Genomic DNA, 22500 nt, shown 5'->3' with positions numbered 1-22500 from the left:
ATGATAATTGAAATCGGAATGGAAACGCTCGGAGCGACGTAGGCACAAGGCTGCGGTGAGACTCGGAGAGAGCGGATGCACTTGTGGCTCGAGAGGCTGATAAAGGATGCTGACAGATGCTGGAAGGAGAGAGCGAGAGAGAGCGAGAGAGAGAGAGAGAAATGGATGCAGGACACGTTCAAGGACCTGCGAGTCGGCGCGTGATGCCCTCAAAGCAACATGAAACAAGAAGGAACATAAAAGGTGTTTTTTTTTGTTTTTTTTTTTGGTCTTATTAACTTCAGGAGAAATAAAAGACAGAGAACATGAACTAAACATTAAATGTAAGCATAAACGGATAAAAAAATATACGCGTCATTAATCAATAAACAGTTCTAAGCTTTGACAAACCGCTCTGGAATACTCGCGATAAAACACCTCGGGACATCCTGCTGCAGGAAAACAATCACCATCGCAGGGCACACTCACACACACACTCACACACACGTTCATACACTACGGACACTTTAGACACGCCGATCAGTCTACCATGCATGTGTTTGTACTGGGGGAGGAAACCGGAGTACCCGGAGGAAACCCCCGCAGCACGGGGAGAACACGCAAACTCCGCCCACACACACAGGGCCACGGTGGGAATCGAACCCCCGACCCTGGAGGTGTGAGGCGAACGTTCTAACCCCTAATCCACCATTTTCTGCTCGCCAATTTCACTCTATCAAACCATGGATCATCTTTTTCCTTTGAAATCCTCCGTGTGAGGAATCTTCCGGAATTTTTTTTCCCCTTTTTTTTTTTTTTTTTTTTTTTTTTTTTTAAAGGACAGACATCAGCCTGGCTTTCTGCCCGGGGGGGGCGGGGGGGGGGGGGGGGGGGGGGGATAAATAAAAAAGTCTGTCCCTGATCTCCAACACTCTACGCCCCGGCGTGTCCGTTTCTCCGATGGCCAGAAGATTAACTCGGAGATAAAGCTGACGATGAAGATGAATGTCTCCACGTCCAGCGCGCTACTTTACAGTCTCTCCCATCTGCTGAATCTCATACTTAGCGATAATTAGTGATGCCAAATTCATTAACCCGAGCTGGCGTTATAGCGGCCCGCGCCATAAATTAGCTTAATGTGAGCGGACATATTCCAGTTAGAGGGGATATAAAAGGTGAGGAGAACCACCAGAGGAACCGAGACTGTACATCATGAACATACTGTCTGTGACACACGTAACGATAATGGATCTCGGGCAATTTGGACGCGAGCGGAGTTTTCTGAAAGACGTTACCTCGACGCTCGGGAAGCCGTCCCGTCGCTCTCGACTCACCGTACGACGCGGATACGAGTTCTCGCGCTGGTTCTACACGACCCTCGGCGTGTTATTTCATCAAACACGATACGATTATGTTTCTACGTTTGCCAGATAAAATGCTAAAACAACACAATCGCCAGACTCTTGAATAATATTGGTCGTGGACATGCTAGCTGTTTGTGTTGGACGTGGCTGAGAGAGAGAGCGAGAGAGAGAGAGCGAGAGCGAGAGCGAGCGAGTGGACGTGCAGGCGAGCGAATCTGCTTATCTAGGGCCAGATCAGGTGCCAGAAATGAAAGAAGAGGTGTCCTATCTCTCACTTTTTTTTTCTTCTCCCTCTGGAGCCTGTCCAAACAGCGTCGTCTAATTCGCGCATTTGTTTTTCTTTCAAATCTCTGGCATAAATCTCATTCGTGTTTATTTAGAGTCAGTTAGGGAACAAGTAGATTTTGGACAGCCATTACTCCCCGCTTCGTCCTGCTTCGTGGTGAAGTTTGGCACGCCCCTCTTTTTCCCCTTCCTTTCCTCCTCTTTCCCTACAGTGTGTGAGAGGACGATTTCTGCACCGGTGTTTAATTGAACGGCCCAAAACAAACCGCTATTGTAAAAGCAGACGCGGACTTGTGCTGTCCTTGGATGACACGTCGTCTCCTCGTGTCCCTCGGCGATCTTTCTCCCGGCTAAGAGCCTGTTAGGCCAGGATTCCACTTTGTTGTTAAAAAGGGTCCTGTCTCTTTCAGCTCTCTCACTCGCTCTCTCTCGTTCTTTATTTTTTCAAGGCAAGGTGGTGGAGAAACACAAGTTCATTGTTCTCCTCACAGATGGACGCTGGCGTTACTAGGGCAACACGGCTAATCCCCGCTTTTTACCACCTTTCTTCGTGTTATTGGCTCATCAAGTGCCTACCTTTTAACTCGTGAGCGGGACGGACGGGGGGGCGAACTCTGACGCTCTCCTCCTTCTAATTAGCTACGATTCGCGTTTGCACAGACGACGCGATGAGCTAATCGAAAATTTGCAAAATAATGACGTACCGGGAGCGAGCGATTCGGCGAAGAATAACAAGAACGAGGCCATTATGGAGCAGCGGACGTGTCCAATACCGCTCCGTCCGCCACAACGGAGAGCGTAATTGTCCCGCCGTTTGTCCACACAATCAACAAGCCATTGTTGGAGACTTGAAAAATAAAAGGGGCAGAGAATGGCTGCCATCAGGATTGGTCCGCTCCTCGTTTCTCGATTGTTCTCCGAGAGAAGACGGAGTTTAATGGATTCCCGCTTCTTTTTTTTTTTTTTTTTTTAAACTGTCTAGTTTTCGGAAGAGAGAGAGAAAAAAAGGAACGAAAGCTTTACAGCTTTTTCCAAAGCAATAAAACCTAAAACATCTAAAAGATCTGATTCTGTGGTCCGATCACATCGCGGTAAGATTAGACAACTGATTCCTCAAGGGTAAAACGGGAAGTAAAAACCATGTAAATAAATAAATAAATAAATAAATAAATAAATGTTAACAACTCTCTGAATAGAGTCTTTTGCCCTATTCGGACAGTATTAGTTTTACACAGGGACGCAAATATTAACACGATTTCTGGGATTATCGTCACGTCCGAATCCAAACTTTTTTTTGTTTTTGTTTTTTGTTTTTTTTCTTTTACAAATGTGCGTGCACGTGTCCGGAAAAACTACATCACATTTTACCTCCTAGAAAATGAGCAGCAGAAAGAACTCCGGGTAGCGTGTGTGTGTGTGCGTGTGCGTGTGTGTGTGTGTGTGTGCGTGCGTGCGTGCGTGTGTGCGTGCGTGCGCGTGCGTGCGTGCGTGTGTGCGTGTGTGTGTGTGTGTGTGTGTGTCCGATCTGAACGGACATGTTGGAGAACTTGTGTCATATACAGTGTGTAAAGCGGTTTTGTGCTGTTTATTTGGGTATGAAAGAAACGCAGCTCGACGTATAAAAGCACGTGTCAGAGAAGCAACACTTCCGGGTCTTGTTTAGTTTTGAAACCCACGTACAGCACTCGCACGTGTCACGGTCATGTGACCTACTATTACTCTTAATCCAACTCACATGGCCACGCCCCCCAAAACCACAAATCGAATGATGCGTGTAGTGATGATGAGTGCAGGGATTCGTAGCGACACGAGCATACACACACGCCCGTCTCACTAATCCCATCCGGGTCGAGCAGAATTACAGAATCGACGCTCGTCCTCTGGAAACATCACACGCACGTGCGCGGAAAACTGATCCCGTCTGAATAGAGGTTAGTCATTAAACATGCTGAATTAAAAACACGAGCAGATATGTTAACATGAGTTATGATTTCTTTATTGTGTGTGTGTGTGTGTGTGTGTGTGTGAGGCTTAGCCAGGCCAGGAGGAACGAGGGAATGAGTGAAAAGAGAAAGAATGTTAAGCCGGCCCCCTTTTTCACTTCGTCCACCTTCAGTGGAGCTTCATTTATCTTCATCTTGTTAGACTAAATTAATTAACAATCTCACTGTTACACACTTTCTCCTTTCATTACATCAAATAATGACAGGAGGAGGAGGAGGAGGAGGAGGAGGAGGAGGTCCCGTCCTGTGGGATTAGGACGGCGGCTGTTAGAGACATCTCTGTGCGTGCGTGTGTGTGTGTGTGTGTGTGTGTGTGTGTGTGTGTGTGTGTGTGTCCACCCACAGGGCCGATCATTTCCTTTATAGCACACCTATGGCAGCAGATAAATGAGATATGCCACAGGGTTTATTTGCCAGAGTAGTTGCTAGGGAGTAATTCATCGGGGGAGAATAAAAACACTTCATGAGCGTTCGTCATGACCGCGCGAAGTTCAAAACAAACAGAACGTTACTTTACTTTGGAAAGAAAGCACAAAGACGGAGTTTCGTAATGAATGCGCATAGACTCGGGACTGATTTGTTTATTTATTTATTTTTTGACACAGGAATGGCAGGATTCTGACTTCGACTTCGATTACGATCATTTATTTGAAAAACCAAACCAAACGAAAAAAAAAGAAAAAAAGAAAACAACAAATTGCTTCAAATGATCACTTTTGAGTAATAATAATAATAAAAAAAAATTTTTTTTTTTAAAAAAACGAGCAGAAGATCAAACCCGGAGTGAGTTTGACGCTTTTATCTCGTCCCGATTGCCACGACCTGATGTCTCCGTGAATCCTGCGTGTGACGTTTTCTTACGGAAATTGAAAAAAAATCGTGACAAATGCGCGAGAATTTAACGTGAAAACCCCAACGGTGCGTTTACTCCGAATAAAGATGACACTTCAGACGGAGGACAACAACCGAGGAAGAGGATTTACAAATAAAGGAGTGCAGGTTGATGAAATGACGATAAGTTCATCCGGAGTCTCTCGGAAGAAACCGGAGAACCCGGAGGAAACCCACACAGATACAGGGAGAACACGTGAACCTCCACAGGATGGGGATCCAGCCCCGGAGAGATCCGTGATCAAACTAGCACGTGCGGGACCTTGTACGACCGTGATGACGTGATCGGTATCTTTACAGGTATCTTGGGTTCCAGCAAGCGGCCCTCGGGACACTTCATCCGGACGAAAGCGTCGCGTTCACTACGAACACTTCCTCGAAATCATATTTCAGAATGTATAAGTGCATCAGTAAATCTACTTCAACTTGAGCCTAAAGCTGAAAAATCCCTTTTCACGTACACCGATCATGACTTTTACAGCACGCTAAGCTCTCTGACTAGCAAAACTGAGCCAGCGTCACGGCGGAAAAGGTCCCGGTTGCCACGGTAACGTCATATTTCGTTACAACGGTCATAAATAAACGAGTAAGAAATGACAACCTAAAACAAGACTCCTGCTCCTGAAATCCCAGCGAATCGCCTCGCCCGAGTCAGCACGTGGGAGCCTTTTCAGGTAGGCAGGAGGTTTCCGAATTTGCATAATCATGCATATTCATGCCGCCTGTCATTTTGAATGAGGGTGAAGGTGTAAACATGTTCCTGGGACTGTTTTTCTTTTCAACTTTCATACGATTATTTCTAATAGTTTATTTCAAACGCCACGTTCCGGGGGTTTTTAAAAGGCAGACGAACGGATGGATGGATGGATGGATGGAAGGAAGGAAGGATGGATGGATGTAACTTCCGAAGGCACACATAACCGTCCAAAAACTAAACGGAATGTCCTTTGCTTTTTAAATACTGAACAAACACTTTGAAAACCCCGTAGCACGATATCAATCTCAACACCGAACAGTGAATCTGTCAAGAAAACACATCTGTATACACACACACGCACATAATATATATATATATATATATATAAAATAAAGAGGAATAAATAAATTATTACTCAAATCTAAAATAAACTATTTATTTAAGATCTTGAGCTCTTGTTAAAACAAAAAGTCACATTCATCATAGCATCATGTTTTCCTACATCTAACTGTATTTCAGCAAACGGCAGAGAGAGAGAGAGAGAGAGAGAGAGAGAGAGAGAGAGAGAGAGAGAGAGAGAGAGAGAGAAACAGAAAATATATGCTATTAATTTAATCAAATAAATGACCTTATGAAAATGAAATCAAAGGGGATTCATTAGCTTTAGTAAAGTTTGGCTGACAACAGCTTTGAAAGGCAGACGCTGTCACTGCTTTTAATGAGAGATCGCTAATTAGGGCTGCTACTCGCAAATTCAAGACAGGGGGAAGGTGCTCGGTGCACAAACAGCCCGATGGCCTACACACTCGCGCTCTTATTTACTTCCTCTGTGTAATGACAAGCACAAATTCTTAATTAGAATCACAGGAAGGTGGCGGTGGTGGTGGCGGTGGTGGAGGTGGGGGTGGGATGGGGGTTGTGAGGGGGGTTAAAAAAAAAAAAAAGCCGTAACTGGTTTTGACTCTTATGGTTGTTGCACAAACACACAACAGGAAGTGGTGAAAAATAATAAAAGAGAGAGAGAGAGAGAAAAAAAATCTCAGAGACACGTGCGTGCAGTAAGAGGGAGCAGAAGACGTCTTTCACTCTCGGAGTGATGGGAGGGGCGGGACACACATGCTTTCACTCGGACTGACTTACCGAGGCAGTGTCGTGAGCATGCACACACACACGCACGCACACACACACACACACACACACACACCTCTGTATATACACACGCTCCTGTTCGACAGCTAAAATGCTAGGTGTTACTACTAGATGAAAAGACACGAGTTGAGATTTTGTTTTTTGGTTTGTTTGTTTGTTTTGTTGTTGTTTTTTTATTTGTAAACTACCCCACCCACCCCCCTCCCCCCACACATCCCCCCACCCCACCCCCGGACGTAAAAACTAAAGCAACTGACCTCAGTAAAAAGCTGCTACGCAGAAAGCCCTCCATGTTCAGCATTTGGGTTCTGTGGCAGGAGAAATACACAGAGAGCCATTGTAACTTTTTAGTACAAAGAAATTGGCACACATCGACAACACCAAAAAAAAAATAATGCTAATAATAATCATAATAATAATAATAATAATAATAATGATAATAAAGAGGAACGTCAAAAAAAAGCAAAAAAAAAAGGAACGACTTTTCTTTTTTTTTTTCTTTTCTTTTTTTAAATCTTCCAGGAAAGAACAAAGCCCGTTTCCACAAACTGGATTCTGAAAAGCAGCCATTTGTCATTAGCGCGTATGGTTTTCCAGCCTCAAGCTGATGATATGTTATCGTATAGCGCCCGGTTCCCTCCCTGCGTTCCCCGCTAAAGAGCCGAGCAGCCGTGCTCCAGATGCCAGCCATGTGTGACGGGGCCTCGGCGGCTTCTGGGCTTCTGGGAGCCCGACCGCAGGGGCCTACGCCGCGCCATCGCCGTGCCAACGCCGTGCCAACCGAACAGCGTGTCCACCATCCAGGCATGCAGGGATATGGTCATGATGTCACCACACACACACACACACACACACGCACACACACGCAAACTCGGCTCACTCAGCAGCCTCTTGCACCGCAAATGTAAGAGCACGTGTTTGGAAATTGGAGCCAGATGTTCTCCATTAGTCTCTGTTATTGCTCTTTATATATACATACATCAGAACACTGGAGTAGGAAAAAAAAGGTCTGAGAACACTTAACGGGTCTTTGAGGAACCCTAGAACAGCGTGTTTACCTTCCAAGTGGAACCTAAGATCAGATCAAAATGATTATCATTATTATTATTATTATTATTATTATTATTATTATTATTATTATTATTGGTGTTGTTGTTGTTGTTATATAATTAATATGAATAAATGTTACAGAAGATCATTGCACTCTTACTTGTTAATTACACAAACTGAATGTTAAGAAAGAAATAAAAGTTTAAATGTAAACGTTGCGTCAATCTAGAAACGAATTCCTGTCATTTTTTTATTGGCTCAGTGTACGTTTTATTTATTTACATAAAATTGTTCTGTTTCTTTTCTAATCGTGACCCTGAGCAAAATAAATCAGGTTATTTATTTATATCTCCATACATTCGTTTACGTTTTTACTTCTTTCTTCTTCTTCTTCTTCTTTTTTTTTACTTCATTTTTTTCCCCTTTACTTACTGATTTATCTTGGCAATACTATTAGTGTGAATGATGTCATAAAATAAAAAAAATAAAAAAAAATCCCAACAGTGAACTCATTTCTCGGTAACATCCACAGCTGGAGATGATGCATTTCTTCGACAGCGCTCGAAATTTGTATTTTATTTTGTATTAATTGATTAATTTTTTTTTATTTTTTTTTACGTTAGACGTGTTACCGCGGCAGCCGAATTCATCAAGCGCTGAAGCTAATTAGCGATTTGTCTCAGGTCGTTACACGGCGCGCTCTCGCCGCCGCCTTCATCATAAACGAGACACATCGGAGCAGAAAGACGCCCAAACGCTGCGCTCCTTCCTAAATCCTTCAGACTGCACTGAGATGAGTGTAATTTAGCCTGTCTCTCCTCCTCCCTTCCTTTTCCTCCCTCTCTCTCTCTCTCTCTCCCTCGCTCCCTCGCTCTCTGCGGGGAGAGACAAAGTCTTATGAGAGAATGGAAAGACTGAGAGAGGGATACAGTGTCTTTGCTCTGCTGACAAATCCCTGAGTCTGGCTCTCACAATCAGGTGTTTGAGAAATGAGAAGAAAAAGAAGAAGGAGACGAAGAAGAAGAAGAAGAAGAAGAAGAAGAAGAAGAAGAAGAAGAAGAAGAAGAAGAAGAAGAAGGAGGAGAAGAAGAAGAAGAAGAAGGAGGAGAAGAAGAAGAAGAAGAAGGAGGAGAAGAAGAAGAAGAAGAAGGAGACGAAGAAGAAGAAGAAGAGGAAGAAGGAGGAGGAGAAGAAGAAGGAGAAGAAGAAGGAGGAGAAGAAGAAGAAGAAGAAGAAGGAGAAGAAGAAGGAGGAGGAGAAGGAGGAGGAGAAGAAGAAGAAGAAGAAGAAGAAGAAGAAGGAGGAGAAGAAGAAGAAGAAGGAGGAGAAGAAGAAGAAGAAGAAGGAGGAGAAGAAGAAGAAGAAGAAGGAGACGAAGAAGAAGAAGAAGAGGAAGAAGGAGGAGGAGAAGAAGAAGGAGAAGAAGAAGGAGGAGAAGAAGAAGAAGAAGAAGAAGGAGAAGAAGAAGGAGGAGGAGAAGGAGGAGGAGAAGAAGAAGAAGAGAATGGGTTAAAGAGGAAAAGAGGTTCTCTGGTTGCCACAGAAATGACACAGCGAGAAAACAACAGTCAAATCGCAACCTGGTCAATCAAGCGTGTCTCCTCGTTACTTGAAGGGAGTGTTAAACACACACACACACACACACGCACTCTCACACACTCTGTCTCTATCACACACACACACACACTCTCACACCCTTTTGTCAGCAGGGCGGTCTGAAGACAGCAAACACACACACGCCATCTATTTTATGTTTGGCTTCATTGTAAGTGCTTTATGTAACACAATACACACTTTTCACGTGACGTCACGTCCGTTCTGACTCAAAGCAGCATACAGTTCCTTCCACCAGTATAGAACGCTGTGGAGTTCACCCAATCCCCAGTCCCCCAGTCCCCAGTTCCCCAGTCCCCCAGGTCCCCGGTCCTCCAGTCCCCCAGGTCCCCAGTCCTCCAGTCCCCGAGTCCTCCAGTCCCCCAGGTCCTCAGTCCTCCAGTCCCCCAGTTCCCAGTTCCCCAGGTCCCCAGTCCTCCAGTCCCCCAGGTCCCCAGTCCCCCAGGTCCCCAGTCGCCCAGTCCCCCAGTCCTCCAGGTCCCCAGTCCTCCAGTCCCTCAGTTCCCCAGGTCCCCAGTCCCCCAGGTCCCCAGTCCTCCAGTCCCCCAGGTCCCCAGTCCCCCAGGTCCCCAGTCGCCCAGTCCCCCAGTCCTCCAGGTCCCCAGTCCTCCAGTCCCCCAGTTCCCCAGTCCTCCGGGTCCCCACATCCCCAGTCCCCAGTCCCCCAGGTCCCTTCTACACCTGCCAGATATACGTCTAGATGACATCCAGCGACTTGCAGGCAGATTTACACTCACGCCACATTCTACACTCGATAAAGGAAGAAGAATTCTTCATGGAGAAGTATCTGTGTGGTCATGACCCGGCGCAGCTCACGTTAGCGGAGGAGTTAGGAAAACGGTAGATGTTAGCTTTCTCTTCTGCAGACAGAAAGCCCTTATTGTTGATTAATTTACCGTAATGCAGACCACACACTCTTCTTTTAGCCGAGTTTCCATATTACCAATGTTATCTACAGATTGTGTATTCTTAGATAAATGTCAGTGACGTAATCGCTTAGCTTAGTTTAGGATCTTAGCGGGTTTAAAGCAAAAAATAAATGTATTAAGTAAATAAATAATGATGAAACACTCCAGTATAGCTCCCAGTATAGCTCCTGTCCTGGGTGAAGTGTCCGGATTGTTGCCCGGGAACGAGCAGCACCGAGCCAGACGCTTCACCCAGGAAACACGGAGGCCACGACCCTGATGGTGACGCTGAGATACGAGCTACACCGGGATTTTTCAACAAACAGTGAGTGCGTTTCATTATTATTATTATTATTATTATTATTATTATTATTATTATTTTCATTTAAAAGTGCTAAGACCACAAGCTAAGCTAGGCTAATCTAACTGGCGAAGGTAGATATCTGAGCACACACCGCTTCTCCTTCGTCTCGCGGGATATGATGCACACGTACACTGATGAATGTTATATAAGATCGCTTCAGAACATTTCATTTTTGCAGCAAGAAAAACGGTTTTGGATTCTGGACTCTGATTGGTCAGAAGGTGTTGATTAGTTTTCTATAACAGCAGCTCTGAGAGTAAGCTCCCTCCATCTCTCTCTCTCTGTCTGTCTCTCTCCCTGCATACATCTCTCTCCCTCCATCTCTCTCTCTCTTTCTCTCTCTCCCCATCTCTCTCTCCCTCCATCTCTCTCTCTCTCTCTCTCTCTCTCTCTCTCTCTCTCTCTCTCTCTGGCTGCTGTGTTTCTTCAGCCTCTTCTCTGCCGAAAGCCGTATTGTGGTAACGGAGAGGAGTAAGAGTGCTGTGCATGGGGAGTTAGGTGCGGTTTTGGACGCTGAGCTGAGGAAAATGTGACTGAGCCACATTGTATTTGCTCTTCTCCCAACATGTATGAAAAAAAAATTAAAAAGAAAAGCGAGAGAGAGAGAGAGAGAGAGAGAGAGAGAGAGCGTAGAGCAGCAGTAAGTCTTAAATTTAGAACAGACCTCCTTTCAAGGGCAATGATTCGCTGAATGAGAAGAGAGGAGGATCAACATCAGTGTTAAAAGACGAGTGCTGTGCTGCCTCTCTCTCTCTCTCTCTCTCTCTCTCTTTTTTCAGTTTTCTGACTTTTTTTTTTTTACATTTTTTTTCCTCCACATCGGGAATCTGCCAAGAGCCGCCTGTGTCCAAACGCTGAGGCTCCCGCCATCTGCAGCAAATGTGGTCCATTAAAGCAATACCATATGGACGACAAGCTCTCGCTATTAACACGGCTTCTGGACGCTCTGCCATCTTCCCAACACACACACACACACACACACACACACACACACACACACACACACACACACACACACACAGCAGGCTCTCATATTTTAAAACTTTGGGACGAACTCATGCAGGGTGTGTGGGCTCGAGCGCTGAAGCCAGTGATTCTGTCATTTTATGAAGCTTTGCCTACAGCTTCCATGGAGAGATGCTCTTCATTCAACACTCTGTAGATCTTTGATGGCTACCAGAGATAATGGAAAGAGAAAAAAAAAAAGCACTTGAACAGCGCTATGAATCTCTCCCTGCTTTTAATATAACAAGGAGGGGAAGTGAGGTTTTAAAGCCTTAGCAAATGGCTGTGAGTCAAATCAGGCACATCAGATCTTCCACCCCGATGATGACTGGTTTCTTCAAGAAGTCAAGATGCTGGAGAAACCAAAGGGTGTGGAGATGTGGTGAGGAGATGGTGGATCTATCCGTGCAACACTAGCCAACACCCCCTCGGAGAGAGAGAGAGAGAGTGAGAGAGAGATGTGAGGGAACCCATCCACACATTATATAAAGCCTCTTCTCTTCTCAGCGACATGACGGTAAAGCTCGCGTCTCTGTTCTCCTACACACACACACACACACACACACGGTGGGGAACATACACAACGCAAATCAATTACACCTCTGTGATTTGTCTCCCCCAACCCCTGAGTCTCACAGCATTCCTGTTTGTTGATTTTCTGCCCCAGAACGCGTACGCCGACACGTTCACAATTAGACAGAGAGAGAAAAAAACAGAGATGTTTCACAACTGTCCTTTCAATGCCTTTCCAATGCCACAGAAGACAGGTATTAGTAAAAAGAAAAAACACACGCACACACACACACACACACACACACACACACACACAATGGGCCTCATTTATCAACCTCTTAGTAAAATCTGTACATATTGACACTACGCTCACCTTCTTTGTTGAAAATGATCACACTCATTCACGGCATAATTTACATTTAGCCACGCCCACAAAACCCCATAAAAGCCGAAGCTCATCTTCGCGTCCGAAGGGTAGCCCGCGCTAAAACTTCCAATAGTGCAGCTCAGCCACTGCAGCGCAAAGGCTTCCTCCTTTTTTTTTTTTAGGGCGCCAATACTTTTTGTCCCAGTTGTACAGGTAGTCGTAATTATTATGTCTCGTTTGCTTTCTTTCAAGTCGCTGATATGAAACGACCCAAAACCAGCAAATTGGTGTTGAAGCGATTTAAACGTGTCTTTCGAGATTCTCCTGAGCATGTATTAAAGATCAAGACTGAGCTCTGATTGGCCAGAAATGCTCACGGAACACAATATAATTTGCATATTGCAGTCTTCTGTGATTTCAGTATTCCAATATTTATATGTATTATATATATATATATATAAATAATGATATAGCTATATAACGATATATCACACTGTTCTATATCCTCAGAGTTAAAATTAGCGTATTAAATACTTTTTTTTTTGTGTAGAATTAAGGTCCATTTGTCTTGCGCCTTGACTGATTTCCAGACCAAGAGCGCTCGCTCCAACACCGTGTCACACAGGCGCATACCTGCGGGTGTTTTCATTTCACACGATTAATTAATCAATGACTGCGATGGAGGAAGTCTCGTGGAGAGAGATTGATGGGGAAATGCATGAGGATAATCAGTTCTGACAAGAGCACACACACACACACACAAATACACATGCACATACACATGCACACATGCACAAACACACACACACATGACTAGTCTTAGATTACATTTAGCAATGACAAGCACAGCCACAAAAAAACCCCAGATCACTTCTTGCACCGATGTCATGCGTACATTGTAAAGACCGTGTGTTGTGTCAGAATGTAACAAAGGGCTTTATATTTTGTAACAATGTATCTAAACACTCCGTGTCAGGTAACAGTGTAACAACATCCACGACACGCTGTGTAACATAGGCCAGGTCTCATATAACAATTTAATAAAAGACTCCTGTTACAACGTAGCAAAAGACACTGTATTGTATTACAAATTTCTTGTAAGAGTGTAACTAGTGACACCTTATCATGTACAAATGCAACAAAAGACTGTTGTGGTAACAGTGCAGCATAATTCTTGTAACAACATAACTAAAGTCTCTGTCTAGTGTAACAACCTAACTAAAGATTCAGTACTGTATAACTACATAACTAAAGATTCAGTACTGTGTAACAACATAACTAAAGATTCAGTACTGTGTAACTACATAACTAAAGATTCAGTACTGTGTAACTACATAACTAAAGATTCAGTACTGTGTAACTACATAACTAAAGATTCAGTACTGTGTAACTACATAACTAAAGATTCAGTACTGTGTAACAACATAACTAAAGATTCAGTACTGTGTAACTACATAACTAAAGATTCAGTACTGTGTAACTACATAACTAAAGATTCAGTACTGTATAACTACATAACTAAAGATTCAGTACTGTGTAACAACATAACTAAAGATTCAGTACTGTATAACTACATAACTAAAGATTCAGTACTGTGTAACTACATAACTAAAGATTCAGTACTGTGTAACTACATAACTAAAGATTCAGTACTGTGTAACTACATAACTAAAGATTCAGTACTGTGTAACAACATAACTAAAGATTCAGTACTGTGTAACTACATAACTAAAGATTCAGTACTGTGTAACTACATAACTAAAGATTCAGTACTGTGTAACTACATAACTAAAGATTCAGTACTGTGTAACAACATAACTAAAGATTCAGTACTGTGTAACTACATAACTAAAGATTCAGTACTGTGTAACTACATAACTAAAGATTCAGTACTGTGTAACTACATAACTAAAGATTCAGTACTGTATAACTACATAACTAAAGATTCAGTACTGTATAACTACATAACTAAAGATTCAGTACTGTGTAACTACATAACTAAAGATTCAGTACTGTGTAACTACATAACTAAAGATTCAGTACTGTATAACTACATAACTAAAGATTCAGTACTGTGTAACTACATAACTAAAGATTCAGTACTGTGTAACTACATAACTAAAGATTCAGTACTGTGTAACAACATAACTAAAGATTCAGTACTGTGTAACTACATAACTAAAGATTCAGTACTGTGTAACTACATAACTAAAGATTCAGTACTGTGTAACTACATAACTAAAGATTCAGTACTGTGTAACTACATAACTAAAGATTCAGTACTGTATAACTACATAACTAAAGATTCAGTACTGTGTAACAACATAACTAAAGATTCAGTACTGTATAACTACATAACTAAAGATTCAGTACTGTGTAACTACATAACCAAAGATTCAGTACTGTGTAACTACATAACTAAAGATTCAGTACTGTGTAACGATGTAACTAAAGATTCAGTACTGTGTAACTACATAACTAAAGATTCAGTACTGTGTAACTACATAACCAAAGATTCAGTACTGTTTAACTACATAACTAAAGATTCAGTACTGTGTAACTACATAACTAAAGATTCAGTACTGTATAACTACATAACTAAAGATTCAGTACTGTGTAACTACATAACTAAAGATTCAGTACTGTATAACTACATAACTAAAGATTCAGTACTGTGTAACTACATAACTAAAGATTCAGTACTGTGTAACGATGTAACTAAAGATTCAGTACTGTGTAACGACATAACTAAAGATTCAGTACTGTGTAACTACATAACTAAAGATTCAGTACTCTGTAACAACATAACTAAAGATTCAGTACTGTATAACTACATAACTAAAGATTCAGTACTGTGTAACGACATAACTAAAGATTCAGTACTGTGTAACTACATAACTAAAGATTCAGTACTGTGTAACTACATAACTAAAGATTCAGTACTGTATAACTACATAACCAAAGATTCAGTACTGTGTAACGATGTAACTAAAGATTCAGTACTGTGTAACTACATAACTAAAGATTCAGTACTGTGTAACTACATAACTAAAGATTCAGTACTGTGTAACAACATAACTAAAGATTCAGTACTGTATAACAACATAAATAAAGATTCAGTACTGTGTAACGATGTAACTAAAGATTCAGTACTGTGTAACTACATAACTAAAGATTCAGTACTGTATAACTACATAACTAAAGATTCAGTACTGTATAACTACATAACTAAAGATTCAGTACTGTTTAACTACATAACTAAAGATTCAGTACTGTGTAACTACATAACTAAAGATTCAGTACTGTGTAACTACATAACTAAAGATTCAGTACTGTGTAACGATGTAACTAAAGATTCAGTACTGTGTAACAACATAACTAAAGATTCAGTACTGTGTAACTACATAACTAAAGATTCAGTACTGTGTAACGATGTAACTAAAGATTCAGTACTGTATAACTACATAACTAAAGATTCAGTACTGTGTAACAACATAACTAAAGATTCAGTACTGTGTAACAACATAACTAAAGATTCAGTACTGTGTAACTACATAACTAAAGATTCAGTACTGTGTAACAACATAACTAAAGATTCAGTACTGTATAACTACATAACTAAAGATTCAGTACTGTGTAACAACATAACTAAAGATTCAGTACTGTATAACTACATAACTAAAGATTCAGTACTGTATAACTACATAACTAAAGATTCAGTACTGTGTAACGACGTAACTAAAGATTCAGTACTGTGTAACAACATAACTAAAGATTCAGTACTGTGTAACGACGTAACTAAAGATTCCGTATGGTGTAAGAACGTGACAAAAGGAGGATCGTTTCTGATCGCACGTGAATAATCTTAGATTAGATTCAGTAATGACACAAAGATCCAAAACAAGGCAAAACTTGTCGTTTCTAAATGTATCAATTCCTCCGTTTAAAAAAATCTCATCTTTTATTTTTTATACATTTTTTAAAAGTATCAATTTCATGTCACTCTCTTTAATAAGAACACAGACTTTTGTCTGTAAGCAGTAATTTGTCAGGTGTGACTCGGCGGCAGGTTAAAGGTGCGAATTTCTTCACTGTAGCACCTGAGCATTAGCACATGCGCTATTACCTTGAGACCGAGGTGGAGAACTAATTTCCATCTGCTGCTTCGAGGCAATCCCTCACCTCGTGTACGGATAGGGCATGAATAACCTGTGTGTGTGTGTGTGTGTGTGTGTGTGTGTGTGTGTGTGTGTGTGTGTGTCTGTGGCTATGTTTAGTACAAGAGGGAACATGCGTAAGGGACAAGGAGCCAGCTGTACTGCCCTTCTGAGACCAGAAATCAGATTCCTTTAGCAGCTAAAACGCTGTATTTAAAAGTGACTGATGACAGACTAATTAAATTAGCATTTCAGCTCAGAGCCACTGAGTGCAGGATGGTGTGAAAGGGTTTTGACAGAGCTGGGATATCATACATGAGAGGGAAGAGAGAGAGAGAGAGAGAGAGAGAGAGAGAGTGCAAAAACAGAATCACCATACAGTTCATCTACAACTCACAACTTTATAGGAAAAAGGACGAGATGTGGAGATGGGGAGCGTCCATGAAGAACTCCCTCAAAACACACACACACACACTCACACTCACACACACCTTGACTAATACGTCCCGTATCCCGTCTCACCTCTGCCTCCAGGCCCCAAAGCCGCACGAGTAGTGAATTAATTTGTGCGACATTAGGAAGGTGTGTTGAAAGGTGTCTGCTCGTGTCTCAAATTAATCGCACCGCTGGTCAGCATTAGCACCTAGACGCTCGCCGCCACAGCACACACACACACACACACCGACAAACACACACTTACAACGCAGCAAAGGGAGGGAGTGTGTGTGTAAGAGAGAGAGAGAGAGAGAGAGAGAGAGAGAGAGAGAGAGAGAGAGGATTCGCCCGTTCACACCGGAATAATTAGAACATGTCAGGAAGAATTAATTTCCTCATTTTTCAAAAGGATACACAGAAATTACCATGTTATTATATGACAGGGTCCCTGGGAGAATTGTATTAAATTTGATTTCCAACACAGCCACAACCTCCTCCCCCTCTCCTCCACACACACACACACACTCACACACACACACACACACACACACAACAAATTAAAGTCATAAATAAGATGGAAAGAAGCGGGGCACGGAGCATATGTTTATGGCAATGAGTGAAGCCAGGGGAGCAGAAACAACTATCTTCATTTGGTTTTATTTAAATCAGCTCGACACCATGTGTCTGAATGACAGCGTTCGCTAATGGGGCTCGGATTAGGGGGCTCCTTGATATTAGCCCGGAGACGCAGCAGCCACTTAGCGGGTTACACACCGTACGCTTCGACTCACAACCTCACCAGCTGAGCAAGGAAAACTATTTATAATTAAAAAATGTTCAAAATGAAGCATGGTTGCTTTACTTGATTGGTTTCATGTGTGTATATATATGTATATATATATATATATAGTGTGTGTGTGTGTATATATATATATATATGTATATATGTATAGTGTGTGTGTGTGTGTGTATATATATATATATATATATATATGTATATATGTATAGTGTGTGTGTGTGTGTATATATATATATATATATATATATATATATGTATATATGTATATATAGTGTTTGTGTGTATATATATATATATATATATATATATATATATATATATATATATATATATATAGTGTGTGGTAAATGGTAAATGGCACACTTACATAGCACTTTTATCCAAAGCGCTTTACACTGTGTTACTGTGTGTGTGTGTATGTATATATATAGTGTGTGTGTGTGTGTGTATATATTGTAATTATAATATATACAATCTATACATATTGTAAACATATTGTAATTATTCTACCATCTTGCTACTCCAGAATGAGTCTCTGACTTGCAATGGCGCAAAAACAAGGTACCTTCAACTCGATTATCCCCGATAGTTTCATTGTCCTCGCCCTAATGTGCAAATTTTTCCCCATCTCGCAATTCAAGGCCAAAATCTGTGCAACCAAAAAAACCCTCGTATTACTACAACAACGGCATGAGATCCGAACTGTCCTTTCCATAAACGCTTGAACCGTTCCTGAACAGCCATGTTGTTTTTCCCCGCCTCCGCTGTATATTACACATGCGGCCTGAATGCGATTTTATAACACGTATGGCAGCGCTTAAAGAAAACGATGATGTCTTTGTTCACTAAATCAAATCAAATCAAATCGAAATAAAGCGGGAGTGTGAACAATCAGGAGAGAGACTGCTCATGTGAAACCGAACGCGATCAAGGCTGCGAGCGTGCTAGGAAACGCATCGAAAACGAGATGAAAAACTATTGATAAAATCGCCGCTTTGTCTGCGCGCTCCCTTTTCTAAACGTACTCTTTTGTAGATTATAATATTAGCTGCACGTTCTTCGCGGAGCGGGAGCGTCCGTACCGATGCTTATAGCTGAATAAAGGGGAAAGAAACAATTAGCTGGTCTTCTCTGTTTTCTGTCGAGCGAGACACCTCCAAGGTTAGCCTCGGTGAAGTGACACAATGCGAAATCAGCACCGGCATTCACTCGTCTCGGGGCATTCAAGGCCCTGAAACGAGGCTTTGTGGGGGAGGACAGGAGGGGGAAAAAAACGAGGCTTCTGTATGTCCTTCATTAAGCTTGTTAGCTTATTACAATTCAGCCTTGTTGAAAAAAAAAGAGCGATGGAAAGACAAAAAAACGACAAAGTTGTGCGGTTTTTTTTTCTTTCCCTTTCCCCCTTGTTCTACTCTTTGAGAATGGGCGTCATTAGAGCCGAGCACTCCCGCGAGCCCTGCAAACTTTAAATAATTTGGGAATCAATTAACTCGCAAACTCTCGACATAACACGGATTTCACACCCCCGGGGCCGGGGAGCGGCGCGCGTTATCAGCTCCGGAGGATTCACGGCGTTTTGGGAGAAAAGTTCATGGCTGAAATCATTAATTCATTTTACAGGACTTTTAGTTATGCATTACGCTTCCCAGCTGTGGAAGCCTGGAGATTAATGACATGCTCTTCAGCGCAGCGGCATGCGCCTCCGTAAAGCTAATAGGTGAAACGGCGCTTTTTTTTTTTTTTCCCTTCTACGCTAACGTCTGTGGGCTGAAAGGAAGGAGCGCGGCCAAGTCTGTATTACGTTTCGCTGTTTAGAGAGTTAAATAAAGCGTATTGAGGTATCAAGAAAAGCCGTATAGAGAATAAATCTCGGAAGGAGCCACTGCCGGGGCCACGACGACCTGTTGCTGGGACGGGAACGCACTAAAGACTGAGACAGGATGGTACGGAATGTCAAGTGGTGTGGAATTAATGGCTGCGTGAGGATCAAATCCAGACTTTTTGGCCTGCACTAGTTAAAGGCAGTGATGAAAAATGCCGGGCGTTAAACAGGTGCATCAGCAACGCCCCGTCACGTAACAGTGTAGCCAGAAGAATTTACGGCAAATTGTCAAAACAAAAGACTCCACGTTGTGTAACAATTCTTGTAAGCGTGTAACAAATTACTTTTCAGCGTGTAACAATGTAACGAAAGCCGTATAACGATGGAACAACAGACTTTTAGTGTGTAACAATGTAACAACAGACTTTTCAGCAGCACATGACGATGTAACTACACATGCGTAACAACAGTATAACAATATATAAAATAACTCAAACATAATGAAGGACTCGGCATCGTAGCTAAAAACGTAGCAAAATTATTGCAACGATGTAACAAAAGATGATAATGAAAAGGCTCAGAACACCAGACGCATCCTAATCAAAAACTCCTTGAGAATTTAGTGGAAATCTAACCAGAACTCGAACCACTTGACCGAGAACGCTCTCCCTTTCTTCTGAGATCTCAGGCGTTCCAATAATTCGATTCCCAACAATTAAATCTTCTTCTAAATTCCCGCTGATTAAACGCTAGGCTCTCGGGTCCCTCCGGAGGCACGGGAGAAGGAAGCAGAGCAGAAGAATTTCGCTGATGAGATTAAAACACTGACCCCAGTTGAACATTGTCTCTGACAATAATGGAGGTGAGGGTCAGTGGAGAACTGTGACTGGGGACGCGCAGATAATGGATGAGAAAATAACCACCCAAAGGTTATTCATTTTCATTACTGCGCCTGTTGAGCTGTTTATTTCATTTTTTTCCCCCTCCCTTTCCTAGCAGAAAATCATTCCCGGAGACCCCCGGCTCCACAGAGACATCAGCACCAAGACAGGCTAAATGCAAAATGACAGAACGCTCCGGAAAGCTTTATTAGATGAATGGCACGCGCTGACAAAGAGTGTATTCTGCCTATTGAGGAGGGATGGGGGGTGTTAGAGGGTATGTGGAGTGGAGTGTGTGTGTGGGGGGGGGGGGGGGGTGATGTTGATGATGGCGGGCGCCTGCCTGCATCCTCAGGTGTTTCCAAATGAGTTCACACAGGAGGGATTAAACGGCGGGCACAAACAAGCCACACGTTTGCCCAAATTACTCACCACCTTGTTTTTGTGATTAATTAAACATGCAGATTAAAGTTGCAAAGGAATTTAGATTAATGAGCGCACAAGGCCTCGCTGATAGGAGTGTGCGGGGAATCCGGGGCGGGTGCGTTATGAAAAAATCTAAAACGAAGGAGACAGGAGCGCGCGTCGAGTCTAGACCATGAGGAGCGCTCCGTAATGCGTACTGGCAGCTTTAAAACGACGCTTTTGGCATTGTGTGTGTGAGCTAATGGGCTTTCAATTAGCCAACCTGCGCAGGAGAACGCACACGCTTACTGACGAGGCGCATAAACAGGCTACGTTCAGACCTGTATACAATTACGTGATTCTTGTACATGTGAGAATGAAAATGCTCGATTCTTCCTAAGGTGTAAAAGTTTTTGGACAGGCGGATCAAGCCCGGTTTCTACTTTTACGGGTAAACATGCGTAAACGTAGACGTCATGCTAGCACTCGATCTTTCCAGGTGCTACTACGTTCTGCGCGCGCGTTGTCTGCAGTGCCACGCGTCAGGAGAACTCTGACGGGTCGGTGGAGAGGCGTGTCCGGAAGACGTTTGTTGAGACGTTGTGACGTTCCTTCCACGGGTTTAATCCAACGTGCCAGACGTGTCGAGCGCACACAATACAATACACCGCGTCCAGAATCTTCTCGTCTTCTACAGGCGAGCTCGCGATCCCCCGGAACCTTCCTGACAGCGCGTTAAGGGTTCACGGATGGAAGAAGAGAAAAAAAACGCGTCGGAGGAGATTCTCCGCCGTCTTTTAAACATCGGAGGACTTTTTCACACTATCCGTCGTTCCCCAGACGAGGACGGGTTCCCTTCTGAGTCCGGTTCCTCTCAAGGTTTCTTCCCCTCACCACCCTCACCACCGACTCGCTCAATTGGGATAAATTCGCAACTTTAACATCTGTATCCCGTGTTTATAGTTGATATGTTTCTGTAAAGCTGCTTTGAGACAATGTCTATTGTAAAAAGCTCTAAACAAATAAAACTGAATTGAATTGAACTGAATATTCACCACCTACACACACACACACGCACACACACCGAGTCTACACTACAAGGCTCACACTGTCGGCCCACGGCTGGACGCGCTCCAGGACGAAGGGCTGATGTTTGCTGTTCTACCAGCAGCCCGTTCACCTTTATTCAGCTCAACAATCAGCGCTTCATGCCCAAAAATAGAGACCTGACCCTGCAACTTATCAAGTCTAATATCTGTGTTCGCGCAGCCTATAAAGGGGCTCAGTGCGTCCCACAGCTGCTGTGTGGTGTTAGTTGCTCCCAGCATGCTCCAATACTCTAGAACATGTAACAGCATCCTACACGTAGAGTCCAGCTCAGCACAAACCGCGCATAGCAAACCGGTCGTAATGAGACGCACTCGCCGAGGAGCAACCGCTCATATCCTTTTCAGAATTCCCTTTGAAATGACGTCCGTCTGAAAAAAGCTCGGACTCGTAAAACCGAGCGTCAAAGGGCCGGGATAACGGAATGGCGATTGGTGCGATATGGTGACACGTGATATCTTGATATCTTCCTCTTCCCAAAGTGACGCTGCAATCTGAGACGCGCCGCGAGCTTAATAAAAGGTGGGCCGCCTTTTCGCCGTCCCCACCCCCCACCCCCCACCCTCACCCCACCCTGACTGACTGACTGACTGACAAGCCTGGCACACAAAGGTGGTAATCACTCCAGGTCCCTTTGTTATCCCAGCATTCAGCTCTCTCTCTCTGAGCTGGCAGGCTTTCAGAGCGGACTTAACACGCTACTCA

At 43.0% G+C, this 22500-nt stretch overlaps 1 protein-coding gene across 5 annotated transcripts in view; it reads right to left on the bottom strand.

Moving 5' to 3' along the window:
- sox6 (SRY-box transcription factor 6) overlaps positions 1–22500 on the bottom strand; it is a 194982-nt gene that overhangs the window by 143237 nt on the left and 29245 nt on the right. For 3 of the 5 annotated variants that reach the window (XM_053683309.1, XM_053683311.1, XM_053683310.1), the window contains exon 4: positions 6626–6676. The exons of the other annotated variants lie outside the window; for them this stretch is intronic. In XM_053683309.1, coding sequence (XP_053539284.1) covers positions 6626–6669 — 44 coding nt within the window. In that variant the 5' untranslated portion in view covers positions 6670–6676. The remainder of the gene's footprint in view (positions 1–6625; positions 6677–22500) is intronic. 5 annotated transcript variants of the gene reach the window in all.

This window comes from Ictalurus punctatus, chromosome 10 (genome assembly GCF_001660625.3).
Source record: "Ictalurus punctatus breed USDA103 chromosome 10, Coco_2.0, whole genome shotgun sequence".
Classification (NCBI taxonomy): domain Eukaryota; kingdom Metazoa; phylum Chordata; class Actinopteri; order Siluriformes; family Ictaluridae; genus Ictalurus; species Ictalurus punctatus.
This window is presented reverse-complemented; position numbering and strand designations above follow the sequence as displayed.